Genomic DNA, 26,770 nt, shown 5'->3' on the forward strand with positions numbered 1-26,770 from the left:
GTGATCAGTACTATACACCAGGATATAGAGAGCAGTGATATCACTGTATATACATCACTGGTGAGAGGACACTAGTATAGTGATCAGTACTACACACCAGGGTATACAGTGATATCACTGTATATACATCACTGGTGAGAGGGCACTAGTATAGTGATCAGTACTACACACCAGGGTATACAGTGATATCACTGTATATACATCACTGGTGAGAGGGCACTAGTATAGTGATCAGTACTACACACCGGTATATAGAGAGCAGTGATATCACTGTATATACATCACTGGTGAGAGGCACTAGTATAGTGATCAGTACTACACACCTGTGTATATATAGAGAGCAGTGATATCACTGTATATACATCACTGGTGAGAGGGCACTAGTATAGTGATCAGTACTACACACCAGGATATAGAGAGCAGTGATATCACTGTATACACATCACTGGTGAGAGGGCACTAGTATAGTGATCAGTACTATACACCAGGATATAGCAGTGATATCACTGTATATACATCACTGGTGAGAGGGCACTAGTATAGTGATCAGTACTACACACCTGTATATAGAGAGCAGTGATATCACTGTATATACATCACTGGTGAGAGGGCACTAGTATAGTGATCAGTGCTACACACCTGTATATAGAGAGCAGGGATATCACTGTATATACATCACTGGTGTATAGTGATCAGTACTACACACCAGGATATAGAGAGCAGTGATATCACTGTATATACATAACTGGTGAGAGGGCACTAGTATAGTGATCAGTACTACACACCTGTATATATAGAGAGCAGGGATATCACTGTATATACATCACTGGTGAGAGGGCACCAGTATAGTGATCAGTGCTACACAGGATATAGAGAGCAGTGATATCACTGTATATATACATCACTGGTGAGAGGACACTAGTATAGTGATCAGTACTACACACCAGGATATAGAGAGCAGTGATATCACTGTATATATACATCACTGGTGAGAGGGCACTAGTATAGTGATCAGTACTACACACCGGTATATAGATAGCAGTGATATCACTGTATATACATCACTGGTGAGAGGCACTAGTATAGTGATCAGTACTACACACCAGGATGTAGAGAGCAGTGATATCACTGTATATACATAACTGGTGAGAGGGCACTAGTATAGTGATCAGTACTACACACCTGTATATATAGAGAGCAGTGATATCACTGTATATACATCACTGGTGAGAGGGCACTAGTATAGTGATCAGTACTACACACCTGTATATATAGAGAGCAGTGATATCACTGTATATACATCACTGGTGAGAGGGCACTAGTATAGTGATCAGTACTACACACCGGTATATATAGAGAGCAGTGATATCACTGTATATACATCACTGGTGAGAGGGCACTAGTGATCAGTACTACACACCGGTATATATAGAGAGCAGTGATATCACTGTATATACATCACTGGTGAGAGGGCACTAGTATAGTGATCAGTACTACACACCTGTATATATAGAGAGCAGGGATATCACTGTATATACATCACTGGTGAGAGGGCACTAGTATAGTGATCAGTACTACACACCAGGATATAGAGAGCAGTGATATCACTGTATATACATCACTGGTGAGAGGGCACTAGTATAGTGATCAGTACTATACAACAGGATATAGCAGTGATATCACTGTATATACATCACTGGTGAGAGGGCACTAGTATAGTGATCAGTACTACACACCTGTATATATAGAGAGCAGGGATATCACTGTATATACATCACTGGTGAGAGGGCACTAGTATAGTGATCAGTACTACACACCAGGATATAGCAGTGATATCAGTGTATATACATCACTGGTGAGAGGGCACTAGTGATCAGTACTACACACCAGGATATAGAGAGCAGGGATATCACTGTATATACATCACTGGTGAGAGGGCACTAGTATACTGATCAGTACTACACACCAGGATATATAGAGAGCAGTGATATCACTGTATATACATCACTGGTGAGAGGGCACTAGTATAGTGATCAGTACTACACACCAGGATATAGAGAGCAGTGATATCACTGTATATACATCACTGGTGAGAGGCACTATAGTATAGGGACCAGAGAGCTGGATATAGAGCTGTAATACACTGTATATCCTGTGAGTTCACTGTTCTGGTGAGTAAGATTTATTTTACACTTTAAGTGGACTTAGAATGAGGCAGCGATGTGCGTGTGAGTGTATTAGGGAAATTTGAGTGTATGAGATGATTGTTGGCTCCTATAGGGGTTGGGCCGCGTTATGTTTGTATTGTCCTCTGAGTGATCATCATCCAGTAAATCCTTACAGTAAAGTGCAGACACCGTCCCATGTGCTCAGCTGGGCAGCCGCCTGGGGCTCTTCGTGAACAGGGCCTCCATGAGCAACCTAAATACAGTTAGCCATTTGGGCATATACAGTGAGCCATTTTCTACCCTGGACCACCAGGGCATATACATTGAGCCATTTCCTACCCTGGAATACCAAAGGATTCTCAAAAAATCCTGTCACTATCCCAGAGTATCTGATTATTTACAATGAACTCTTTTACTACCCTGGACCACCAGGGAAATTACAATGAAACCATTTTTTTATCCTAGGCTACAAGTAGATGTGCAATGAGCCATTTAACTATAGACCCTCAGGATATTTACATTGAATCATGTCACTACCCTAGACTACCAGGGGATGTACAAAGAATTCTTTTTTTTTTTTTTTTTTTTTACCTTCGAACACCAGAAGCTTTATTTCACAACCTTAGAACTTCACATTATTTACAATAACCTATGTGATTACCCCAGACCACCAGGGGTTTACAATGAACCTTTTCAGTACCCTAGGCCAGCAGATTATTTACAATGAGCCCTACCAGGACCCCAGACCACCAGGGCATTTACAATGTATCTTTTAGCAATCCTAGACCATGAGATTATTTACAATGAACCATATCACTCCTCTAGACCACCAGGGAATTTACAATGAATAAGGTTGCTGAGCTACAAGAGCAAACATTTATAAGCGGTGGGACAGGGAATTGTTCATATTGATAGTGAATATTGGAATCTCTTTCCACTTTTCTGGTGAGACGTCCTTCACATCCTTCGCTTCCTTCTCGTTCTTGACGTCTTCTACAGGATGGTGCAATTCCACTAAAACCTGGTAGATCATAGAGCCGAGAACTCCTCCAACACATGGCGCCACCACGGGGACCCACCACCAGTTGTTACCGGCTCTGCATGAAAGAGACAGAAAGGAATGAAGGACCGGAAGGGACAACCGCCATCATGTGCAGGACACCGTAAACCGTTATACCGGCACTCACCTAAACACATCCACCCCCCAGCCAGCCACGTAGGTGAAGAGCCGTGGTCCCAGGTCTCTGCTAGGGTTGATGGGGTATCCACAATTGGCTCCCATAGACAAACCAATGGAAAACACCAACATCCCAACCACCACCGGTTCTAGCCCTTTAGGGACTGGTTTGTTTTTGGAGTCACAGATGGCCAGGATCCCCGTCATTAGCATGGCCGTTCCCATCACCTGTAAGGAAGGCGGCCGTCACATCCCAGGAGAAGGAGGAGACGAGGGAAACATAGAGAAAGAGCAGCAGGTGACAGCCAAGAGGGAGAAGATAGAGGGAGGGCTGGAAGATACCTGATCCAGAAAGCCGTTCATTATACTCAGATATGGGGCCGGGTAGGTGGAGAATATGGAAGCCGTCTCTCTGGGTCCATACACGGTTAGGTTACCCCTGGTGTAATGCTGAATGGCGTCTAAATGGAAGAAAGTGGTGGAAGTTACCGACCTAAAGGCCCCGTACACCTGATAGCTGCCAGTTATCTCGCCCGTCCACCCCATACACCTTCAATGACAGACGGCCGCCAGTTATCACGCCCGTCCGCCCCATACACCTTCAATGACTGACAGCTGCCAGTTATCTCGCCCGTGCGCCCCATACACCTTCAATTACCGATGTCCACCAGTTATCTCACCCATCTGCCCTGTACACCTTCAATGAAAGACGGCTGCCAGTTATCTCACCCGTCCGCCCGTACACCTTCAATGACCGATGGCCGCCAGTTATCTCGCCTGTCCGCTCTGTACACCTTCAAAGACGGATGGCCTCCAGTTATCTCACCCGTCTTCCCCATACACCTTTCAATGACTGACGGCCGCCAGTTATCTCGCCTGTCCGCCCCATACACCTTCAATTACCAATGGCCGCCAGTTTTCTCGCCCGTCCGCCCATACACTTTCAATTACCAATGGCCGCCAGTTATCTCGCCCGTTCACCCTTACACCTTCAATGACCAATGGCCGCCAGATATCTCGCCCGTTCACCCTTACACCTTCAATGACCAATGGCCGCCAGATATCTCGCCCTTATGCCCCGTACACCTTCAATGACCGATGTCCGCCAGTTATCTCGCCTGTCCGCCCCATACACCTTCAATGACTGATGGCCGCCAGTTATCTCACCCATCCGCCCCGTACAACTTCAATGATTGATGACTGCCAGTTATCTCACCCGTCCGCTCCGTACGCCTTCAATGACCAATGGCCGCCAGTTATCTCGCCTGTCCACCCTATACACCTTCAATGACCAATGGCCGCCAGTTATCTCGCCCGTCCACCCCATACACCTTCAATGACTGACAGCTGCCAGTTATCTCACCCATCCGCACCGTACACCTTCAATGACCGATGTCCGCCAGTTATCTCACCCATCCAGGGCCATCTTAACAAAACTATGGGCCCCTGGGCACAGCTGTCGACTAGGCCCCCCCACCCAAGATCAAGTCCCCGCATCCCCCTCCCCCTAACCTTGTGCTGTGCAGCCCCATGTGGGGAAAAAGAAATAGAATACCCCACTGCATCCCCCATATAGAATAGCCCCTCCTGCATCCCCCCATATAAAATAGCCCCCCTGTGCATCCCCCATATAGAATAGCTTCCCCTGCATCCCCTCATATAGAATAGCCCCCCTGTGCATCCCCCATATAGTATAGCCCCCATGCATCTCCCCATATAGAATAGCCCCCCTGTGCATCTCCCCATATAGAATAGCCCCCCTGTGCATCTCCCCATATAGAATAGCCCCCCTGTGCATCTCCCCATATAGAATAGCCCCCCTGTGCATCCCCCCCATATAGAATAGCCCCCCCTGTGCATCCCCCCATATAGAATAGCCCCCCTGTGCATCTGTCCATATAGAATAGCCCCCCCCCCCGTGCATCTCCCCATATAGAATAGCCCCCCTGCATCCCCCCATATAGAATAGCCCCCCCTGTGCATCCCCCCATATAGAATAGCCCTCCTGTGCAATCCCCCCCCATATAGAATAGCCCCCCTGTGCATCTCCCCATATAGAATAGCCCCCCTGTGCAATCCCCCCCATATAGAATAGCCCCCCTGTGCATCTCCCCATATAGAATAGCCCCCCTGTGCATCCCCCCCATATAGAATAGCCCCCCCTGTGCATCCCCCCATATAGAATAGCCCCCCTGTGCATCTTCCCATATAGAATAGCCCCCCTGTGCATCTGTCCATATAGAATAGCCCCCCCCCCGTGCATTCCCCCATATAGAATAGCCCCCCTGTGCATCTCCCCATATAGAATAGCCCCCCCTGTGCATCTCCCCATATAGAATAGCCCCCCTGTGCATCTTCCCATATAGAATAGCCCCCCTGTGCATCTCCCCATATAGAATAGCCCCCCCGTGCATCCCCCCATATAGAATAACCCCCTGTGCATCCCCCCCATATAGAATAGCCCCCCCCCTGTGCATCTTCCCATATAGAATAGCCCCCCTGTGCATCTCCCCATATAGAATAGCCCCCTGTGCATCTATCCATATAGAATAGCCCCCCCCTGTGCATCTTCCCATATAGAATAGCCCCCCCCTGTGCATCTCCCCATATAGAATAGCCCCCATGTGCATCTCCCCATATAGAATAGCCCCCCTGGGCATCTCCCCATATAGAATAGCCCCCCCTGTGCATCCTCCCCATATAGAATAGCCCCCCTGTACATCCTCCCCATATAGAATAGCCCCCTGTGCATCCCCTCATATAGAATAGCCCCCCCTGTGCATCCCCCCATATAGAATAGCCCCCCTGTGCATCCTCCCCTTATAGAATAGCCCCCATGTGCATCCCCCCATATAGAATAGCCCCCCCTGCATCCCCCATATAGAATAGCCCCCATACATCCCCTCATATAGAATAGGCCCCCTGTGCATCTCCCCATATAGAATAGCCCCCCTGCATCCCCCATATAGAATAGCCCCCCCTGTGCATCTTCCCATATAGAATAGCCCCCCTGTGCATCTCCCCATATAGAATAGCCCCCCTGCATCCCCCATATAGAATAGCCCCCCCCTGTGCATCTTCCCATATAGAATAGCCCCCCTGTGCATCTTCCCCTTATAGAATAGCCCCCTGTGCATCCCCACTATGTAGAATAGCCCCCCTGTGCATTCCCCCTTATAGAATAGCCCCCCCGTGCATCCCCCCTATAGAAAACCCCCCTTATAGAATAGCCCCCCCATGCACCCCCCCTTATAGAATAGCCCCCCCATGCACCCCCCCTTATAGAATAGCCCCCCTGTGCATCCTCCAAAAAAGAATAGCCCCCCTCCTGTGCATCCTCCCATATAAAATAGCCCCCCTGTGCATCTCACCCCCCCGCTGCCAGTTATCTCACCCATCCGCCCCGTACACCTTCAATGACTTACGGCCGCCAGTTCTCGCCCGTCCGCCCATACACCTTCAATGACTGATGGCCGCCAGTTATTTTGGCCGTCCGCCCCTAACACCTTTAATGACCAATGGCTGCCAGTTATCTCGCCCTTATGCCCTGTACACCTTCAATGACCGTTGGCCGCCAGTTATCTCACCAATCTGCCCTATACACCATCAATGACTGACAGCTGCCAGTTATCTTGACCGTCAGCCCCGTACACCTTCAATGACTGATGGCCGCCAGTTATCTCGCCCGTCCACCCCATACACCTTCAATGACTGACAGCCACCAGTTATCTTACCCGTCCGCCCTGTACACCTTCAAAGACGGATGGACGCCAGTTATCTCGCCTGTCCGCCCCGCAAACCTTCAATGAACGATGGCCGCCAGTTATCTAAACCGTCCGCCCCATACACCTTCAATTACCGATGGCCGCAAAATATCTCACCCGTCTGCCCCGTACACCTTCAATGACTGATGGCTGCCAGTTATCTCACCTATCCGCCCCGTACACCTTCATTGACTGATGTCCGCCAGTTATCTTGCTCATCTGCCCCATACACCTTCAATGACAGATGGCCACCAGTTATCTCGCCCGTCCGCCCCATACACCTTCAATGACTGACAGACGCCAGTTATCTCGCCTGTCTGCCTTGTACACCTTCAAAGACGGATGGCCACCAGTTATCTCAACCGTCCGCCCTGTACACAGGGAGGTTTGGGGTGGCCGATAACTCCTGTGTTGTCTATGGAGATTGGTAAGCCACATCTGAATCACCACCATCACCTCTCAATGGCCTCATACACCTTATACAGAAGAAGGATCGGCCAACAGGAGTCCAAGGTGCCGGACCCAGAGGCCTATAGGAGGCTCATTGTCAGGAGATGAAGTCACTGAACAGAACTAAAGGTTGGGGGATGACTTGTCTGCGAAATCTGACAAAATCTTTAACACAAATCACATCCAGTGACACAAAGAAACCTACAGAGGAAACATCAGGGTGAACGAAGAGACACGGTTCCCATCCTACTAAGAAGCCAAGCCACTTCCTGTTATTACATCAAACCTTCAAAAGCCTCAAAGATGAACAACTAATAAGTGAGAGCCGAACCGGAGAGATCACAATATTATATAACATATACATTATAACTAGTATGATACTGCTCCTATATACAGGGATATAACTACTATAATACTGCTCTTATATACAGAAATATAACTACTATAATACTGCTCCTATATACAGGGATATAACTACTATAATACTGCTCCTATATACAAGAATATAACTACTATAATACTGCTCCTATATACAGGAATATAACTACTATAATACTGCTCCTATATACAGGAATATAACTACTATAATACAGCTCTTATATACAGAAATATAACTACTATAATACTGCTCCTATATACAGGGATATAACTACTATAATACTGCCTCCTATATACAGGAATATAACTACTATAATACTGCTCCTATATACAGGAATATAACTACTATAATACTGCTCCTATATACAGGGATATAACTACTATAATACTGCTCCTATATACAGGAATATAACAACTATAATACTGCTCCTATATACAGGAATATACTATAATACTGCTCCTATATACAGGGATATAACTACTATAATACTGCCCTATATATACAGGAATATACTTCTATAATACTGCTCCCTATATACAGGAATATAACTACTATAATACTACCCCCTATATACAGGAATATAACTACTATAATACTGCCCCCTATATACAAGAATATAACTACTATAATACTGCTCCTATATACAGGAATATAACTACTATAATACTGCTCCTATATACAGGAATATAACTACTATAATACTGCTCCTATATACAGGAATATAACTACTATAATACTGCCCCCTATATACAGGGATATAACTACTATAATACTGCTCCTATATACAGGAATATAACTACTATAATACTGCTCCTATATACAGGAATATAACTACTATAATACTACTCCTATATACAGGGATATAACTACTATAATACTGCTCCTATATACAAGAATATAACTACTATAATACTGCTCCTATATGCAAGAATATAACTACTATAATACTGCTCCTATATACAGGAATATAACTACTATAATACTGCTATATACAGGAATATAACTGCTATAATACTGCTCCTATATACAGGAATATAACTACTATAATACTGCTCCCTATATACAGGGATATACTACTATAATACTGCTCCTATATACAGGGATATACTACTATAATACTGCTCCTATATACAGGGATATAACTACTATAATACTGCTCCTGTATACAGGAATATAACTACTATAATACTGCCCCCTATATACAGGAATATAACTACTATAATACTGCTCCTATATACAGGGATATAACTACTATAATACTGCTCCTATATACAGGAATATAACTACTATAATACTGCTCCTATATACAGGGATATAACTACTATTAGGCTAGGTTCACACTATGTATATTTGAGGCTGTATTTGTGAGGCTGTATAGCAACCAAAACCAGGAGTGGATTGAAAACACAGAAAGGCTCTGTTCACATAATGTTGTAATTGAGTGGATGGCCGTCATTTAATGGCAAATTTTTGCTGTTATTTTAAAACAACGGCTGTTATATTGAAATGATGGCAGTTATTTACCGTTATATGACGGCCATCCACTCAATTTCAACATTGTGTGAACAGAGCCTTTCTGTGTTTTCAATCCACTCCTGGTTTTGGTTACTATGAGGACCTGACTTCAGGACCAAATACTGCCTGAAGTATACAGTGTGTGAACCCAGCCTAATACTGCTCCTATATACAGGAATATAACAACTATAATACTGCTCCTATATACAGGAATATAACTACTATAATACTGCTCCTATATACAGGGATATAACTACTATAATACTGCTCCTATATACAGGAATATAACTACTATAATACGGTTCAGGGAAGAAAAAGAGTGCTGCACCTCACACCTATGGCTGATACTAGTACCTCTCGGCTGCATAAAAAACATCAGAATTCTGTATGTGAATTGATCAAGCCACACTGCCCCATGTACCGCGTGCAGGTATCTGATACACATGGGTCCCTACACTAAGTCCACACTGTGCCGGTCAGCGACCACCACCCCCGCAGGCGTGCACAGTCAGGGAAGGGAGGCCATGGAACGGCCCTGCAACCCCCATGCCACAGGACCAGACCCATAAATGCCACACCAAAACCCAGCCAGCACCACCGGCGGAGGAAGCTGCCCCCAAACAGCACAAGTCTGGATGAGGTATTGCACTCACCATAGCTATCAAAGATAGAATGGGACAGACAGGAGGGATTAAAACCATGAGCACTCAGGTGTCTCCTGCTAATTGCGGTCATGTGGGTCTCACCAGGAGGAGTGCAAAACACGGAGAAAAGAGAGAAACAAAATACGGTTCAGGGAAGAAAAAGAGTGCTGCACCTCACACCTATGGCTGATACTAGTACCTCTCGGCTGCATAAAAAACATCAGAATTCTGTATGTGAATTGATCAAGCCACACTGCCCCATGTACCGCGTGCAGGTATCTGATACACATGGGTCCCTACACTAAGTCCACACTGTGCCGGTCAGCGACCACCACCCCCGCAGGCGTGCACAGTCAGGGAAGGGAGGCCATGGAACGGCCCTGCAACCCCCATGCCACAGGACCAGACCCAAAAATGCCACACCAAAACCCAGCCAGCACCACCGGCGGAGGAAGCTGCCCCCAAACAGCACAAGTCTGGATGAGGTATTGCACTCACCATAGCTATCAAAGATAGAATGGGACAGACAGGAGGGATTAAAACCATGAGCACTCAGGTGTCTCCTGCTAATTGCGGTCATGTGGGTCTCACCAGGAGGAGTGCAAAACACGGAGAAAAGAGAGAAACAAAATACGGTTCAGGGAAGAAAAAGAGTGCTGCACCTCACACCTATGGCTGATACTAGTACCTCTCGGCTGCATAAAAAACATCAGAATTCTGTATGTGAATTGATCAAGCCACACTGCCCCATGTACCGCGTGCAGGTATCTGATACACATGGGTCCCTACACTAAGTCCACACTGTGCCGGTCAGCGACCACCACCCCCGCAGGCGTGCACAGTCAGGGAAGGGAGGCCATGGAACGGCCCTGCAACCCCCATGCCACAGGACCAGACCCAAAAATGCCACACCAAAACCCAGCCAGCACCACCGGCGGAGGAAGCTGCCCCCAAACAGCACAAGTCTGGATGAGGTATTGCACTCACCATAGCTATCAAAGATAGAATGGGACAGACAGGAGGGATTAAAACCATGAGCACTCAGGTGTCTCCTGCTAATTGCGGTCATGTGGGTCTCACCAGGAGGAGTGCAAAACACGGAGAAAAGAGAGAAACAAAATACGGTTCAGGGAAGAAAAAGAGTGCTGCACCTCACACCTATGGCTGATACTAGTACCTCTCGGCTGCATAAAAAACATCAGAATTCTGTATGTGAATTGATCAAGCCACACTGCCCCATGTACCGCGTGCAGGTATCTGATACACATGGGTCCCTACACTAAGTCCACACTGTGCCGGTCAGCGACCACCACCCCCGCAGGCGTGCACAGTCAGGGAAGGGAGGCCATGGAACGGCCCTGCGACCCCCATGCCACAGGACCAGACCCAAAAATGCCACACCAAAACCCAGCCAGCACCACCGGCGGAGGAAGCTGCCCCCAAACAGCACAAGTCTGGATGAGGTATTGCACTCACCATAGCTAGTGGTGTTGATTTTTAATATAGGCCTAGCGGCATTAGTATCAGCCATAGATGGGATGTGCAGCCGTTCCACTCTCTCCAGTTCGTGTTTCACAGTTCTCCCTCTCTGAACAGCTAGCACTCCTTTATAAGACCCACATGACCAAAATTAGCAGGATATGTCTGTGCTCACATGTCTGGACCCTATGTCTTCCCCATTCTGTGAGAGCAGCAATGGTAAGTGTAATACCATATCCATACTTGTGTCGTTTGGGGGCAGCCTTCCCCGCCGGTGGTGCTGGCCGGGTTTTGGTGGGGCTTTTTGGGTCTGGTCCTGTGACATTGGGGTTGCAGGGCCGTTCCATGGCCTCCCTTCCCTGCATGTGCACGCTTTGCGGGGTTGGCGGTCGCTGACCGACACGGTGTGGAGTTAGCGTAGGGACCCGTGTGGACCAGAGGACCTGCGCGGTGGTACACGGGGCAATATGGCTTGATCAATTTATATACAGACACTCTGGTGTTGATTTTTAATATAGGCCTAGCGGCATTAGTATCAGCCATAGATGGGATGTGCAGCAGTTCCATTCTCTCCAGTTCGTATAACTACTATAATACTGCTCCTATATACAGGGATATAACTGCTATAATATTGCTCCTTTATACAGGAATATAACTACTATAATACTGCTCCTATATACAGGAATATAAGTACTATAATACTGCCCCCTATATACAGGAATATAACTACTATAATACTGCTCCTATATACAGGAATATAACTACTATAATACTGCTACTATATACAGGGATATAACTACTATAATACTGCTCCTATATACAGGGATATAACTACTATAATACTGCTCCTATATACAGGAATATAACTACTATAATAATGCCCCCTATATACAGGAATATAACTACTATAATACTGCCCCCTATATACAGGAATATACTACTATAATACTGCTCCTATATACAGGGATATAACTACTATAATACTGCTCCTATATACAGGGATATAACTACTATAATCACAAGCAAGTAGATGTGCTGGCACTATCAGCAAACTGTAGTATTCTGAAATTATTTATATATCCAGGTTAAGTGACCTTACGTGATAGGGAGCGTTGGGATCTCAGTACGGTGTCTGCATCACGGTGGTGCTCAGCATGAATAGAAAAACAGATCATTCAATCAGCACAAGCCATTGAGGTAGACAGTAGAAACCAGCGGCACTCACCGGGTTAATGCAGTAATCGTGGTTTATTTACAGGATGTCATCATACAGGCAACTTCAGGGCAGCTAGAGACAGGTCCAAGGGTGTTGTGCACCGTGGCTACAGCCGTTTCGCGGGCTAACTTTCCCGCTTCATCTGGCCTCCGGGGTTTGAATCGGTTGTCAGTTTAAAGCCTCGTCTTCTGACATCACCGATAGGGGGGGGGGGGGGGGTGTAAAACACGCAATCCAAAACAAAACACCATGTGAACAAGTGCTACAATTAAAAACATGTAAACAAGATGTGGGGATGTAAAGAACAGGTCAGATAGCTAATGCATCGGTTCTTATGCATCTGACAATGTACTATGTGGTTTTTACTCCTATGTATGTTAGCAGAGCGAATGCAAGGGCAGAAGATAGTATAGATGAGGTAGTCACTTCTGCAGCATATGGGTTGGCGTATTTCTACCTCATACGCTCCTACTTTTATGTAATTTCCCTGCTCCATGAAATCGCAGTAATTACAATGCCCACATTTTCTGTTTCCTGGGGGATTTAATTGTTGCAACCAGTTGTTCTTTTTTTGGGCTTCATCTTTGTAATTGCTGGACGCTAGTACGTTTTGGAGAGTTTTGCTCCTTCTAAAAGAGATTAGGGGCTTTCTTGCTGCAATGTCTCCAGTTGTGCTGTCATTCTCTAGAATGTGCCAGTTGTCTTTTATTACTTGCCGAATGGCATTGGCTGCTGGATTGTACCTGAAAGTGAAAATGAACCTTTGTTCTGAATCTTTTTTCTTCTTCTCTCTGAAGAGTTTGTGTCTTGGAGTCTCTCTTACTCTGCTGAGAGCATCATTTAATGTTTGGAGGGGGTATCCTCTCTGTAAGAGGTTGGATTTTAGTTCTGCTGCTTGGACTTCAAAATCTGATTCTGTAGTATTCACCTTTTTAAGCCTGATAAACTGTCCATATGGGAGGGCAGTTTTTACATGGGTGGGGTGAAAGCTGTTATAATGCAGGTAAGTATTTGTTGCCGTGGGTTTTCTGTATCCTTTTGTGGTGACCCCTGTGTCTGTTTTAAGTACAGTGACATCGAGGAATTCAACAGACTGTTCACTAATTACTCATGAAGAGTATGTTGAATTCATTTGTGCTATTAAGATACGTGACAAATGCTTCGAACTCTTCTTTTGTACCTTCCCACGCTATAAAGATGTCATCCACAAATCTGGTATATCTCTTGATTTTTAGGATGAAAGGGTTGCTTGCGTTGTAGACGTATTTTTCCTCAAATGCAGCTAAATAAAGATTTGCAAATGTACAAGCTACTGGTGTCCCCATCGCGGTGCCTGACCTTTGTGTATACCATTGTTCATTGAAACTGAAGCAGTTGTTCGTGAGGATGAGCTCTAGGGCCTCGGCTATAAAGTTCACGTAGTCTTCATTTTTTTCTGCTGCTCTTACAAAGGAGCTGATGACTTCAATGCCCTTTTTTTGGGGAATTTTGGTGTACAGGCTCTCCACATCTATTGTAGCCAGATTCCATGCTTCTTGCCAGTCCTCCTCTTCCAGGATTTTCAGAAACTCTGTTGTGTCCTTACAATAGGAGGGTATGGAGCTTAAGATTGGTCTTAATAGCCAGTCTATGTATTCAGATAAAGCTTCGGTTGGGCTACCGATCCCCGACACTATTGGTCTGCCGGGTGGTGATACCAGAGACTTATGTGTCTTTGGTAGGAAGTACCACCTCGGTCTCTTGGGGTTGTCACTCAGTAGTCTTTCAGCCGTTTTTCTCCATGTTTCTCCTCAGGAAGGATTGCACTTTACCTTGTATTTTTATTGTGGGGTCAGATGGTAATTGCTCATAGATTTCTCTATTGTGGAGTTGTCTTTCAGCCTCTTTTTTGTAGTATTCTTTTGTCATGATGACTACATTGCCGCCCTTATCCGCTTTCTTTATGACGATGTCACTGCAGGACTTTAGCCATTTTAGTGCTCTCTGTTCTCTTTGTGTCAGGTTGTGGTCAGGGCGGGGGTAGACCAGTGCTTTCATATCTCTCTGTACTGCATTGTAGAATATGTCCAAGTTGCTCCCTTTTTGAATTTGGGGGTTAAATGTGGATTTTCTTCCTCCTTGGAAGTCAGTGATCTGTGGATTGGTGTTAGTTGTGGGGTTTTCGTCACTCAGTTCTGCCAGCATGATTATGCTCTCTCTTTCTTCTTCAGTTAAATCTGTTGCTGTGCTGAAACCTAAGGGTCCCACCTGGGTAGGTATTTCTCCTTCTTTTTTTGCCTTCTTGGGTTGATTTTTGATGTGTTTGTTTTGTTTGAAAAACTTAAATTGATCTTCCTGATGCCTTTGTAAAGGTCAATTTCAAAGTCTGCTATATCAAATTTGTCAGGTATGCAGTAGTTTAGTCCTTTTTCTAAGAGGTCCAGGCAGTCTTTATTAAGAGTGATGTCTGTTAGGTTGATCACGGAGTATTTGTTTATGTTATGCTGCGTTTACACGTAACGATTATCGTGCGAATTTGCACGATAACGGTCGAATTCGAACGATAATCGTACGTGTAAACGCAGCGAACGATCGAACGACGCACGATAAATCGTACATTTTGATCTTTCATCAGGTCATCAAATTGTCGTTCATCGTACGCAAAAAATTCGCAAATCGTTCCGTGTGAACAGTCGTTTGCCGATTTAACCAATGTGTGAGATAGGCTTAAACGATCGCAGTGCGAATTTTCGTACGATATATCGTACCATCTAAACGCTGATCGTTATAAAAAAAAATCGTAAATCCGACATCGCTAATCGTACGATCGGGCCAATAATTGTTACGTGTAAACGCAGCATTAGGCTCAGCTATTTGTCCTCCCAGGACACAGTTTTACTGGTTCTTTTTGGTTTTGCCCCTTCCTCTTCGAATCTTTCTCCCTCTGAAGGGGCTGGTGCGTTTTTTTGGCGTGTGTTTAGTTTGTCCTGCGGTTTCTAAGGCGTCTTTCCTAGTGTTTTCTCTAGGTTTGTCAGTGTCTGTGGTCCAGTAGTCCTTATTTTTCTTGGGTTTCTGTAAATTTCTTCCTCTGTAGTTTCTGTTGTACTTTTTCTTTTCTTGCCAGGTGAATATCTTCTCATTTTCGTAGTCTTTCCTGTCTCGTATAAATTTGTCTTTCTTTCTTTCTTTCATTTCTGCTTGTAATGGAACTAGTTTCTTTTCTAGCTTTTTACACAGGGGTCACCACAAAAGGATACAGAAAACCCACGGCAACAAATACTTACCTGCATTATAACAGCTTTCACCCCACCCATGTAAAAACTGCCCTCCCATATGGACAGTTTATCAGGCTTAAAAAGGTGAATACTACAGAATCAGATTTTGAAGTCCAAGCAGCAGAACTAAAATCCAACCTCTTACAGAGAGGATACCCCCTCCAAACATTAAGAGAGACTCCAAGACACAAACTCTTCAGAGAAAAGAAGAAAAAAGATTCAGAACAAAGGTTCATTTTCACTTTCAGGTACAATCCAGCAGCCAATGCCATTCGGCAAGTAATCAAAGACAACTGGCACATTCTAGAGAATGACAGCACAACTGGAGACATTGCAGCAAGAAAGCCCCTAATCTCTTTTAGAAGGAGCAAAACTCTCCAAAACGTACTAGCGTCCAGCAATTACAAAGATGAAGCCCAAAAAAAGAACAACTGGTTGCAACAATTAAATCCCCCAGGAAACAGAAAATGTGGGCGTTGTAATTACTGCGATTTCATGGAGCAGGGAAATTACATAAAAGTAGGAGCGTATGAGGTAGAAATACGCCAACCCATATGCTGCAGAAGTGACTACCTCATCTATACTATCTTCTGCCCTTACAGAAGATTCTACATAGGATCCACCATCAGGAGTTTTTTCAAAAGATTTCAGGAGCATCTGAGGTCCATAAGAACAGGACAAGGCTGCCACCGCCTTATAGAGCACATCAGGACTGCTCACAACAGCGACCCTAATACCTTATCCTTTGCTGGCATTGAAAGGGTGAATACCTGGATCCCGGGCACGGACAGACACAAACTCCTACTAAGAAAAGAAGTGGATTGCACGCACTGATGCCCTGGGAGGACTTGGTCTGAATGAAAGAAACAAACTTGTAGCTTTCCTGTCATTGTCCTAATCATGTTTGTTTATTTTAGCTAGACAGAGCCCTCTCACTCACAGACCTTCCCCGGAGGACACGTCCCCCGCAGTGAGATAGCCAGCAGAGCCATCCGGCAGCCCCAGGAGGCTGCACATCATTGTCACATTGTTACCACTGGTAAATCCACAGAGTGTCACAGCAGGCTACTATACACATTGTATCCATTCTTAAATGAGCCTACTAGTCACAACAAGTCACATTCGCCACATTCGCCACAAACCACATAGTACATTGTCAGATGCATAAGAACCGGTGCATTAGCTATCTGACCTGTTCTTTACATCCCCACATCTTGTTTACATGTTTTTAATTGTAGCACTTGTTCACATGGTGTTTTGTTTTGGATTGCGTGTTTTACACCCCCCCCCCTATCGGTGATGTCAGAAGACGAGGCTTTAAACTGACAACCGATTCAAACCCCGGAGGCCAGATGAAGCGGGAAAGTTAGCCTGCGAAACGGCTGTAGCCACGGTGCACAACACCCTTGGACCTGTCTCTAGCTGCCCTGAAGTTGCCTGTATGATGACATCCTGTAAATAAACCACAATTACTGCATTAACCCGGTGAGTGCCGCTGGTTTTTACTGTCTACCTCAATGGCTTGTGCTTATATAACTACTATAATACTGCTCCTCTCCCTCCATGTCGGATAACTACTATAATACTGCTCCCTATATACAAGAATATAACTAATATAATACTGCTCCTATATACAGGAATATAACTACTATAATACTGCTCCTTTATACAGGAATATAGCTACTATAATACTGCTCCCTATATACAGGAATATAACTACTATAATACTGCTCCTATATACATGAATATAGCTACTATAATACTGCTCCTATATACAGGAATATATCTACTATAATAATGCTCCTATATACAGGAATATAACTACTATAATACTGCTCCTATATACATGAATATAGCTACTATAATACTGCTCCTATATACAGGAATATAACTACTATAATAGTGCTCCTATATACAGGAATATAGCTACTATAATACTGCTCCCTATATACAGGAATATAAGTACTATAATACTGCTCCTATATACATGAATATAGCTACTATCATACTGCTCCTATATACAGGAATATAACTACTATAATACTGCTCCTATATACAGGAATATAACTACTATAATACTGCTCCTATATACAGGAATATAACTACTATAATACTGCTCCTATATACAGGGATATAACTACTATAATACTGCTCCTATATACAGGGATATAGCTACTATAATACTGCCCCCTATATACAGGAATATAACTACTATAATACTGCTCCTATATACAGGAATATATCTACTATAATAATGCTCCTATATACAGGAATATAACTACTATAATACTGCTCCTATATACAAGAATATAACTACTATAATAATGCTCCTATATACAGGGATATAACTACTATAATACTGCTCCTATATACAAGATTATAACTACTATAATACTGCTCCTATATACAGGAATATAACTACTGTAATTCAGGGAAGAAACAGAGTGCTGCACCTCACACCTATGGCTGATACTAGTGCCCCTAGGCTAAATAAAAAACACATCAGAATTTTGTGTATGAATTGATCAAGCCATACTGCCCCATGTACCTCGTGGCGGTATCTGATACACATGGGTCCCTACACTAAGTCCACACCGTGCCAGTCAGTGGCCAACAACCCCGCAGGCGTGCACAGTCAGGGAAGGGAGGCCATGGGACGGCCCTGCGACCCCCATGCCACAGGACCAGACCCAAAAACACCACACCAGAACCCGGCCAGCACCGCCGGCGGAGAAGGTCGCCCCCAAGCAGCACAAGTCTGGATAAGGTATTGCACTCACCATAGCTGCTGCAGACAGAATGGGAAAAAACAGGAGGGATTAAAACCATGTGCACTCAGGTGTCTCCTGCTAATTGCGGTCATGTGGGTCTCACCAGGAGGAGTGCAAAACACGGAGAAAAGAGAGAAAGAAAATGCGGGTAAGGGAAGAAACAGAGTGCTGCACCTCACACCTATGGCTGATACTAGTGCCGCTAGGCTAAATAAAAAACACATCAGAATTAGCAGGAGACACCTGAGTGCACATGGTTTTAATCCCTCCTGTCTTTTCCCATTCTGTTTGCTGCAGCTATGGTGAGCGCAATACCTTATCCAGACTTGTGCTGCTTGGGGGCGACCTTCTCCGTCGGCGGTGCTGGCCGGGTTCTGGTGTGGTGTTTTTGGGTCTGGTCCTGTGGCATGGGGGTCGCAGGGCCGTCCCATGGCCCCCGTTCCCTGGCTGTGCACGCCTGCGGGGTTGGTGGCCACTGACTGGCACGGTGTGGACTTAGTGTAGGGACCCATGTGTATCAGATACCTGCACGCGGTACATGGGGCAGTATGGCTTGATCAATTCATACACAAAATTCTGATGTGTTTTTTATTTAGCCTAGGGGCACTAGTATCAGCCATAGGTGTGAGGTGCAGCACTCTTTCTTCCCTGAACTATAACTACTGTAATGCTGCTCCTATATACAGGAATATAACTACTGTAATGCTGCTCCTATATACAGGGATATAACTACTATAATACTACTCCTATATACAGGGATATACTACTATAATACTGCCCCTATATACAGGGATATACTACTATAATACTGCTCCTATAAACAGGGATATAACTACTATAATACTGCTCCTATATACAGGAATATAACTACTGTAATGCTGCTCCTATATACAGGGATATAACTACTATAATACTACTCCTATATACAGGGATATACTACTATAATACTGCCCCTATATACAGGGATATACTACTATAATACTGCTCCTATATACAGGAATATAACTACTATAATGCGGTTCAGGGAAGAAACAGAGCGCTGCACCTCACACCTATGGCTGATACTAGTGCCGCTAGGCTAAATAAAAAACATCAGAATTTTGTGTATGAATTGATCAAGCCATACTGCCCCACGTACCTGATACACATGGGTCCCTACACTAAGTCCACACCGTGCCAGTCAGTGGCCACCAACCCCGCAGGCGTGCACAGCCAGGGAACGGGGGCCATGGGACGGCCCTGCGACCCCCATGTCACAGGACCAGACCCAAAAACACCACACCAGAACCCGGCCAGCACCGCCGGCGGAGAAGGTCGCCCCCAAACAGCACAAGTCTGGATGAGGTATTGCGCTCACCATAGCTGCTGCAGACAGAATGGGAAAAGACAGGAGGGATTAAAACCATGTGCACTCAGGTGTCTCCTGCTAATTGCGGTCATGTGGGTCTCACCAGGAGGAGTGCAAAACAAGGAGAAAAGAGAGAAACAAAATGCGGGTAAGGGAAGAAAAAGAGCGCTGCACCTCACACCTATGGCTGATACTAGTGCCCCTAGGCTAAATAAAAAACACATCAGCAATGGTAAGTGTAATACCATATCCATACTTGTGTCGTTTGGGGGCAGCCTTCCCCGCCGGTGGTGCTGGCTGGGTTTTGGTGGGGCTTTTTGGGTCTGGTCCTGTGACATTGGGGTTGCAGGGCTGTTCCATGGCCTCCCTTCCCTGCACGTGCACGCTTTGCGCCGTTGGCGGTCGCTGACCGACACGGTGTGGAGTTAGCGTAGGGACCCGTGTGGACCAGAGGACCTGCACTGTGGTACACGGGGCAATATGGCTTGATCAATTCATATACAGACACTCTGGTGTTGATTTTTAATATAGGCCTAGCGGCATTAGTATCAGCCATAGATGGGATGTGCAGCGGTTCCATTCTCTCCAGTTCATAACTATTATAATACTGCTCCTATATACAGGAATATAACTACTATAATACTGCCCCTATATACAAGAATATAACTACTATAATACAGCTCCTATATACAAGAATATAACTTCTATAATACTGCCCCTATAAACAGGAATATAACTACTATATTACTGCTCCTATATACAAGAATATAACTACAATAATACTGCTCCTGACTACTATATGGGGACACAGAGGGCTATAACTACTATTGTATATGAAGACAGAGGGGCCTGACTAGAATATGAAGTGACAGAGTGGCCTAACTACTATATGGGTGCACAAAAGGACCTAACTACTACATGGGGGCAACGAGGGCAATAACTACTACTGTATATGGATACAGAGGGGCCTGACATATATATGAAGAAACAGAGTGGCCTAACTACTATATAGGGGCACCGAAGGGCCTAATTACTATATGGGGGCAGAGGGCCCTAACTACAATTGTAGATGGAGACAGAGGGCCCAAAGAGTATATGAAGAGACAGTGTGGCCTAACTACTATATGGGTGCATAGAAGGGACTAACTATTTTATTGGGGCACAGAGGGCCCTAACTACTATTGTATATAGAGACAGAGGGGCCTAACATACAGGGGCACAGAGAGCCCTAACTACTACTGTATTTGGAGACAGAGTGGCCTAACTCCTAACTACTATAAAGGGGCACAGAGAGCCCTAACTATTACTATACATGGAGACAGAAGGGCCAAACTACTATACAGAGGCACAGAGAGCCCTAACTACTACTGTATATGGACACAGAGTGGCCTAACTACTATACAGGGGCACAGAGAGCCCTAACTACTACTGTATATGGAGACAGAGGGGCCTTACTACTATATGGGGGCACAGAGAGCCTTAATTACTACAGTATATTGAGACGGAATAGCCTTACTACTATACAGGGGCACAGAGAGCCCTAACTACTACTGTATATGGAGACAAAGGGGCCTAACTACTATATGGGGGTACAGAGAGCCCTAACTACTGTATATGGACACAGAGTGGCCTAACTACTATACAGGGGCACAGAGAGCCCTAACTACTTCTGTATATGGAGACAGAGTGGCCTAACTACTATACAGGGGCACAGAGAGCCCTAACTACTGTATATGGAGACAGAGTGGCCTAACTACTATACAGGGGCACAGAGAGCCCTAACTACTTCTGTATATGGAGACAGAGTGGCCTGACTAACAAAACACAATAATCACTGAACTCAAGGAGATCAGTGAAAAAATTCCAATCAAGAACTCAATCAAGAGTCTCCACTGATGCCCCCAAAAATTTAAGTATGCAAAACAAGAGTAAGTGGAGCCTCGGTTGCGAGTCTCAAAACACGGGATAGCCAGATATCTCTAGCCTGTTGCCACGGGGTGCCTCCATGATGGGGAGAGCACCACACCACCCTGATAGGTACCCCTTAAGCCCCACTCACAACCGAGTGTGGTGCAGTGCTCTCTCCATCATGGAGGCACCCTGTGGCAACAGGTTAGAGATATTTGGCTATCCCATGTTTTGAGACTCGCAACCGAGGCTCCACTTACTCTTGTTTTGCATATTTAAATTTTTGGGGGCATCAGTGGAGACTCTTGATTGAGTTCTTGATTGGAATTTTTTCACTGATCAACCGAGGCTCCACGGACTATTGTTTTGCAGAGTGTCCTGACTACTATACAGGGGCACAAAGAGCCCTAGCTACTACTGTATATGGAGACAGAGTTGCCTAACTACTTTATGGGGGCAGAGAGAGCCCTAACTACTACTGTATATGGAAACAGAGGGGCCTAACTACTTTATGGGGGCAGAGAGAGCCCTAACTACTACTGTATATGGAAACAGAGGGGCCTAACTACTTTATGAGGGCACAGAGAGCCCTAACTACTACTATATATGGAGACAGAGGGGCCTAACTACTTTATGGGGGCACAGAGAGCCCTAACTACTACTGTATATGGAGACAGAGGGGCCTAACTACTTTATGGGGGCACAGAGAGCCCTAACTACTACTGTATATGGAGACAGAGGGGCCTAACTACTATATGGGGGCACAGAGAGCCCTAACTACTACTGTATATGGAGACAGAGGGGCCTAACTACTATATGGGGGCACAGAGAGTCCTAACTACTACTGTATATGGAGACAGAGTGGCCTGGCTACTATACAGGGGCACAGAGAGTCCTAACTACTACTGTATATGATATGGAGATAGAGAGGCCTAACTACTTTATAGGGGCACAAAAGGGCTATTTCTAGTAATGCCCCTGGAGATGATAGAACTTGTGTGGAAGGGAAATATTTCTCACCATAGTACAGAGCGAAGGTTGCTGCTGCCCCAATAAATGACCCCAGCAGCTGAATCAAAACATAAAGGGGTAATTTCCGCCAAGGGAAGCGTCCGAGCACGCACAAGCTGAGTGAGTAGGCCGGGTTGAGGTGTCCACCTGTAATACAGAACATGGTGGTAATATAAATTGGGGGGGGGGGGGGATATGACCTGACTGGTCAGTGATGTCACCCACCTGACACTCCTCCGGACACATATATAGCGATGACCACAGCGATGGCCCCTGCCAGGTACATGCAGAAGAAGTTGCCTTTGGTCTCAGAGCTGGTGACGCCTTGGGCCACAGCCGCGGTGGTGATGAACTGGAAGACAAGAAGATAGTGCTGGAGACTGGATGAGGCTCCTGGATCATTGTATTACCCATGATGCACCTGCACTCTTTGGGACACCTGTTGGTGTGAACGTCTGAGGTGGCAGATCCCGCGGGCCGTTGGGCAATCTCTCGAGGGATCGCTCACTTTTAGGCTATTTAGGACTTTTTCAGGAATTGAAAATTGCACAAGGTTAAAAAAAACGGAAGTGAAAGGAAAGGACGAGAAATGGAGAAGCTGAGGGCAGCGGACGTTGTGTAATCACCCCCACCGAGGAGACTGTAATAATCATATAATACTCCAGGTAGGAACAGCATCATTCCTCATGTGTCCTAAACATGGTCTCTGGACACAGAACACTGGGATACCAGGGACAAAACACAGACCACAGGGTCACCAGGGCCAGAACACAGACCGCAGGGTCACCAGGGCCAGAACACAGACCACTGGGACACCAGGGACAGGGCCCAGACCACAGGGACAAAACAAAGACCACTGGATCACCAGGGACAGAACACAGACCACTGGGACACCAGGGACAGGACAGAGACCACTGGGACACCAGGGAAAGGGCACAGACCACTGGGTCACCAAGGCCAGAACACAGACCATTGGGACACCAGGGACAGGGCACAGACCACAGGGACACAAGGGACAGGACAGAGACCACTGGGACACCAGGGACAGGGCACAGACCACAGGGACAAAACAAAGACCACTGGATCACCAGGGACAGAACACAGACCACTAAGACACCAGGGACAGGACAGAGACCACTGGGACACCAGGGACAGGGCACAGACCACAGGCACAAAACAAAGACCACTGGATCACCAGGGACAGAACACAGACCACTAAGACACCAGGGACAGGACAGAGACCACTGGGACACCAGGGACAGGGCACAGACCACAGGGACAAAACAAAGACCACTGGATCACCAGGGACAGAACACAGACCACTAAGACACTAGGGACAGGACAGAGACCACTGGGACACCAGGGACAGGGCACAGACCACAGGGACAAAACATAGACCACTGGATCACCAGGGACAGAACACAGACCACTGGGATACCAGGGACAGGACAGAGACCACTGGGACACCAGGGACAGGGCACAGACCACAGGGACACCAGGGACAGGACACAGACAACAGGGACACCATGGACAGGAAACAGACACAGTCCTCACACACACACACCTCTACACTACACCGCCATCACTCTGCTATTCCTGTACTGTATCACACACCTCTCCACTACACCGCCATCACTCTGCTATTCCTGTACTGTATCACACACCTCACCACTACACCGCCATCACTCTGCTATTCCTGTACTGTATCACACACCTCTACACTACACCGCCATCACTCTGCTATTCCTGTACTGTCCTCACACACCTCTCCACTACACCGCCATCACTCTGCTATTCCTGTACTGTATCACACACCTCCCCACTACACCGCCATCACTCTGCTATTCCTGTACTGTATCACACATTTTTGTCACTTACAAGCAGTACAAAGACCCCCAGAAATTCGGCCAGACATTCGCGGATAAGGGGGTTCCTGATGCGGAGCAGTTCCTGTGTTCGCTCTCGGAGGTCCCAGGGGGCCATGCTGCTGCTGCTGAGGAATAGCTGAGAGGAGTAAGTGTCCGCAGGGGAGACGTCTCCTTATAAAGGTTCCTATCACAGGGAGATAAGAGGGTCACCCAACCAGTCATCTGCCCCACTATCTGCTACCCCTCCCCCACACCCCGCCGGGACAACTCCCACAACATCATGTGTCTGGGGATGTAGCAGAGCTGAGCTCAGGACATACTCTGCTGTGCTACATCATTCTTAGGTGATAACAACAAGAATGTTACGTTATTTATTATTTTTATAATAGTTATTTTACCGATCGGCTTTTTTTACTGGATATAACGTTTGTTACTTTCTTTATTCCCATGTTGTGCACTAGGGGGTTCAGAGAGCGGTCACAGCGGGGACTAGGCGCATGGGGTCACAGCGGGGACTAGGCGCAGGGGGTCACAGCGGGGACCATAGGCGGGGACTAGGCGCATGGGGTCACAGCGGGGACTAGGCGCAGGGGGTCACAGCGGGGACTAGGCGCATGGGGTCACAGCGGGGACTAGGCGCAGGGGGTCACAGCGGGGACTAGGCGCAGGGGGTCACAGCGGGGACCATAGCCAGGGAATATGTGCGGGGGGGGGGGGGGGGTTGGGTGACATCGGGGAAAAGGGGTTAAACTTTTGTATATTCTTATTTTCACAGATTTTATGTTCTGATGTGATGGTGCGCTGGGTGAGAAGCCCTCGTGTGCTGATGGTGTGTTGGGTGAGAAGCCCTCGTGTGCTGATGGTGTGTTGGGTGAGAAGCCCTCGTGTGCTGATGGTGCGTTGGGTGAGAAGCCCTCGTGTGCTGATGGTGCGCCGGGTAAGTAGCTCTCGTGTGCCGATGGTGCGCTGGGTGAGAAGCCCTCATGTGCTGATGGTGCGCTCGGTGAGAAGCCCTCGTGTGCCGATGGTGCGCTGGGTGAGAAGCCCTCGTGTGCCGATGGTGCGCCGGGTGAGAAGCCCTCGTGTGCCGATGGTGCGCCGGGTGAGAAGCCCTCGTGTGCTGATGGTGCGCTGGGTGAGAAGCCCTCGTGTGCCGATGGTGTGCTGGGTGAGTAGCCCTCGTGTGCCGATGGTGCGCCGGGTGAGAAGACCTTGTGTGCTGATGGTGCGCCGGGTGAGAAGCCCTTGTGTGCTGATGGTGCGCCATGTGAGAAGCCCTTGTGTGCTGATGGTGCACCATGTAAGAAGACCTTGTGTGCTGATGGTGCGCCATGTGAGAAGCCCTCGTGTGCTGATGGTGCACTGGGTGAGTAGCCCTCGTGTGCCGATGGTGCACTGGGTGAGTAGCCCTGGGTGCGCTGGGTGAGAAGCCCTCGTGTGCCGATGGTGCACTGGGTGAGTAGCCCTCGTGTGCTGATGGTGCACCATGTAAGAAGCCCTCGTGTGCTGATGGTGCTCCGGGTGAGAAGCCCTCATGTGCTGATGGTGCACCATGTAAGAAGACCTCGTGTGCCAATGGTGCACCAGGTGAGAAGCACTTGTGTGCTGATGGTGCACTGGGTGAGTAGCCCTCGTGTGCCGATGGTGTGCTGGGTGAGTAGCCCTCGTGTGCCGATGGTGCGCCATGTGAGAAGCCCTTGTGTGCTGATGGTGCGCCATGTGAGAAGCCCTCGTGTGCTGATGGTGCACCATGTAAGAAGCCCTCGTGTGCCGATGGTGCACTGGGTGAGTAGCCCTCGTGTGCCGATGGTGCACTGG

At 46.6% G+C, this 26,770-nt stretch overlaps 1 protein-coding gene across 1 annotated transcript; it reads right to left on the reverse strand.

Moving 5' to 3' along the window:
- Window positions 1-2,763: 2,763 nt before the first annotated feature.
- On the reverse strand, window positions 2,764-25,072 carry AQP10 (aquaporin 10). Its single transcript, XM_069949714.1, has 6 exons — window positions 24,963-25,072; window positions 23,310-23,436; window positions 23,094-23,231; window positions 3,688-3,806; window positions 3,356-3,573; window positions 2,764-3,265 (listed from the first exon to the last, which is right to left on the reverse strand). Exons 1-6 carry the CDS (start codon window positions 25,065-25,067, stop codon window positions 3,046-3,048), a joined length of 927 nt encoding a protein of 308 aa, XP_069805815.1. The 5' UTR covers window positions 25,068-25,072; the 3' UTR covers window positions 2,764-3,045.
- Between the last annotated feature and the right edge of the window lie 1,698 nt (window positions 25,073-26,770).

Source organism: Dendropsophus ebraccatus, chromosome 13 (genome assembly GCF_027789765.1).
Source record: "Dendropsophus ebraccatus isolate aDenEbr1 chromosome 13, aDenEbr1.pat, whole genome shotgun sequence".
NCBI classification, from domain to species: Eukaryota; Metazoa; Chordata; class Amphibia; order Anura; family Hylidae; genus Dendropsophus; species Dendropsophus ebraccatus.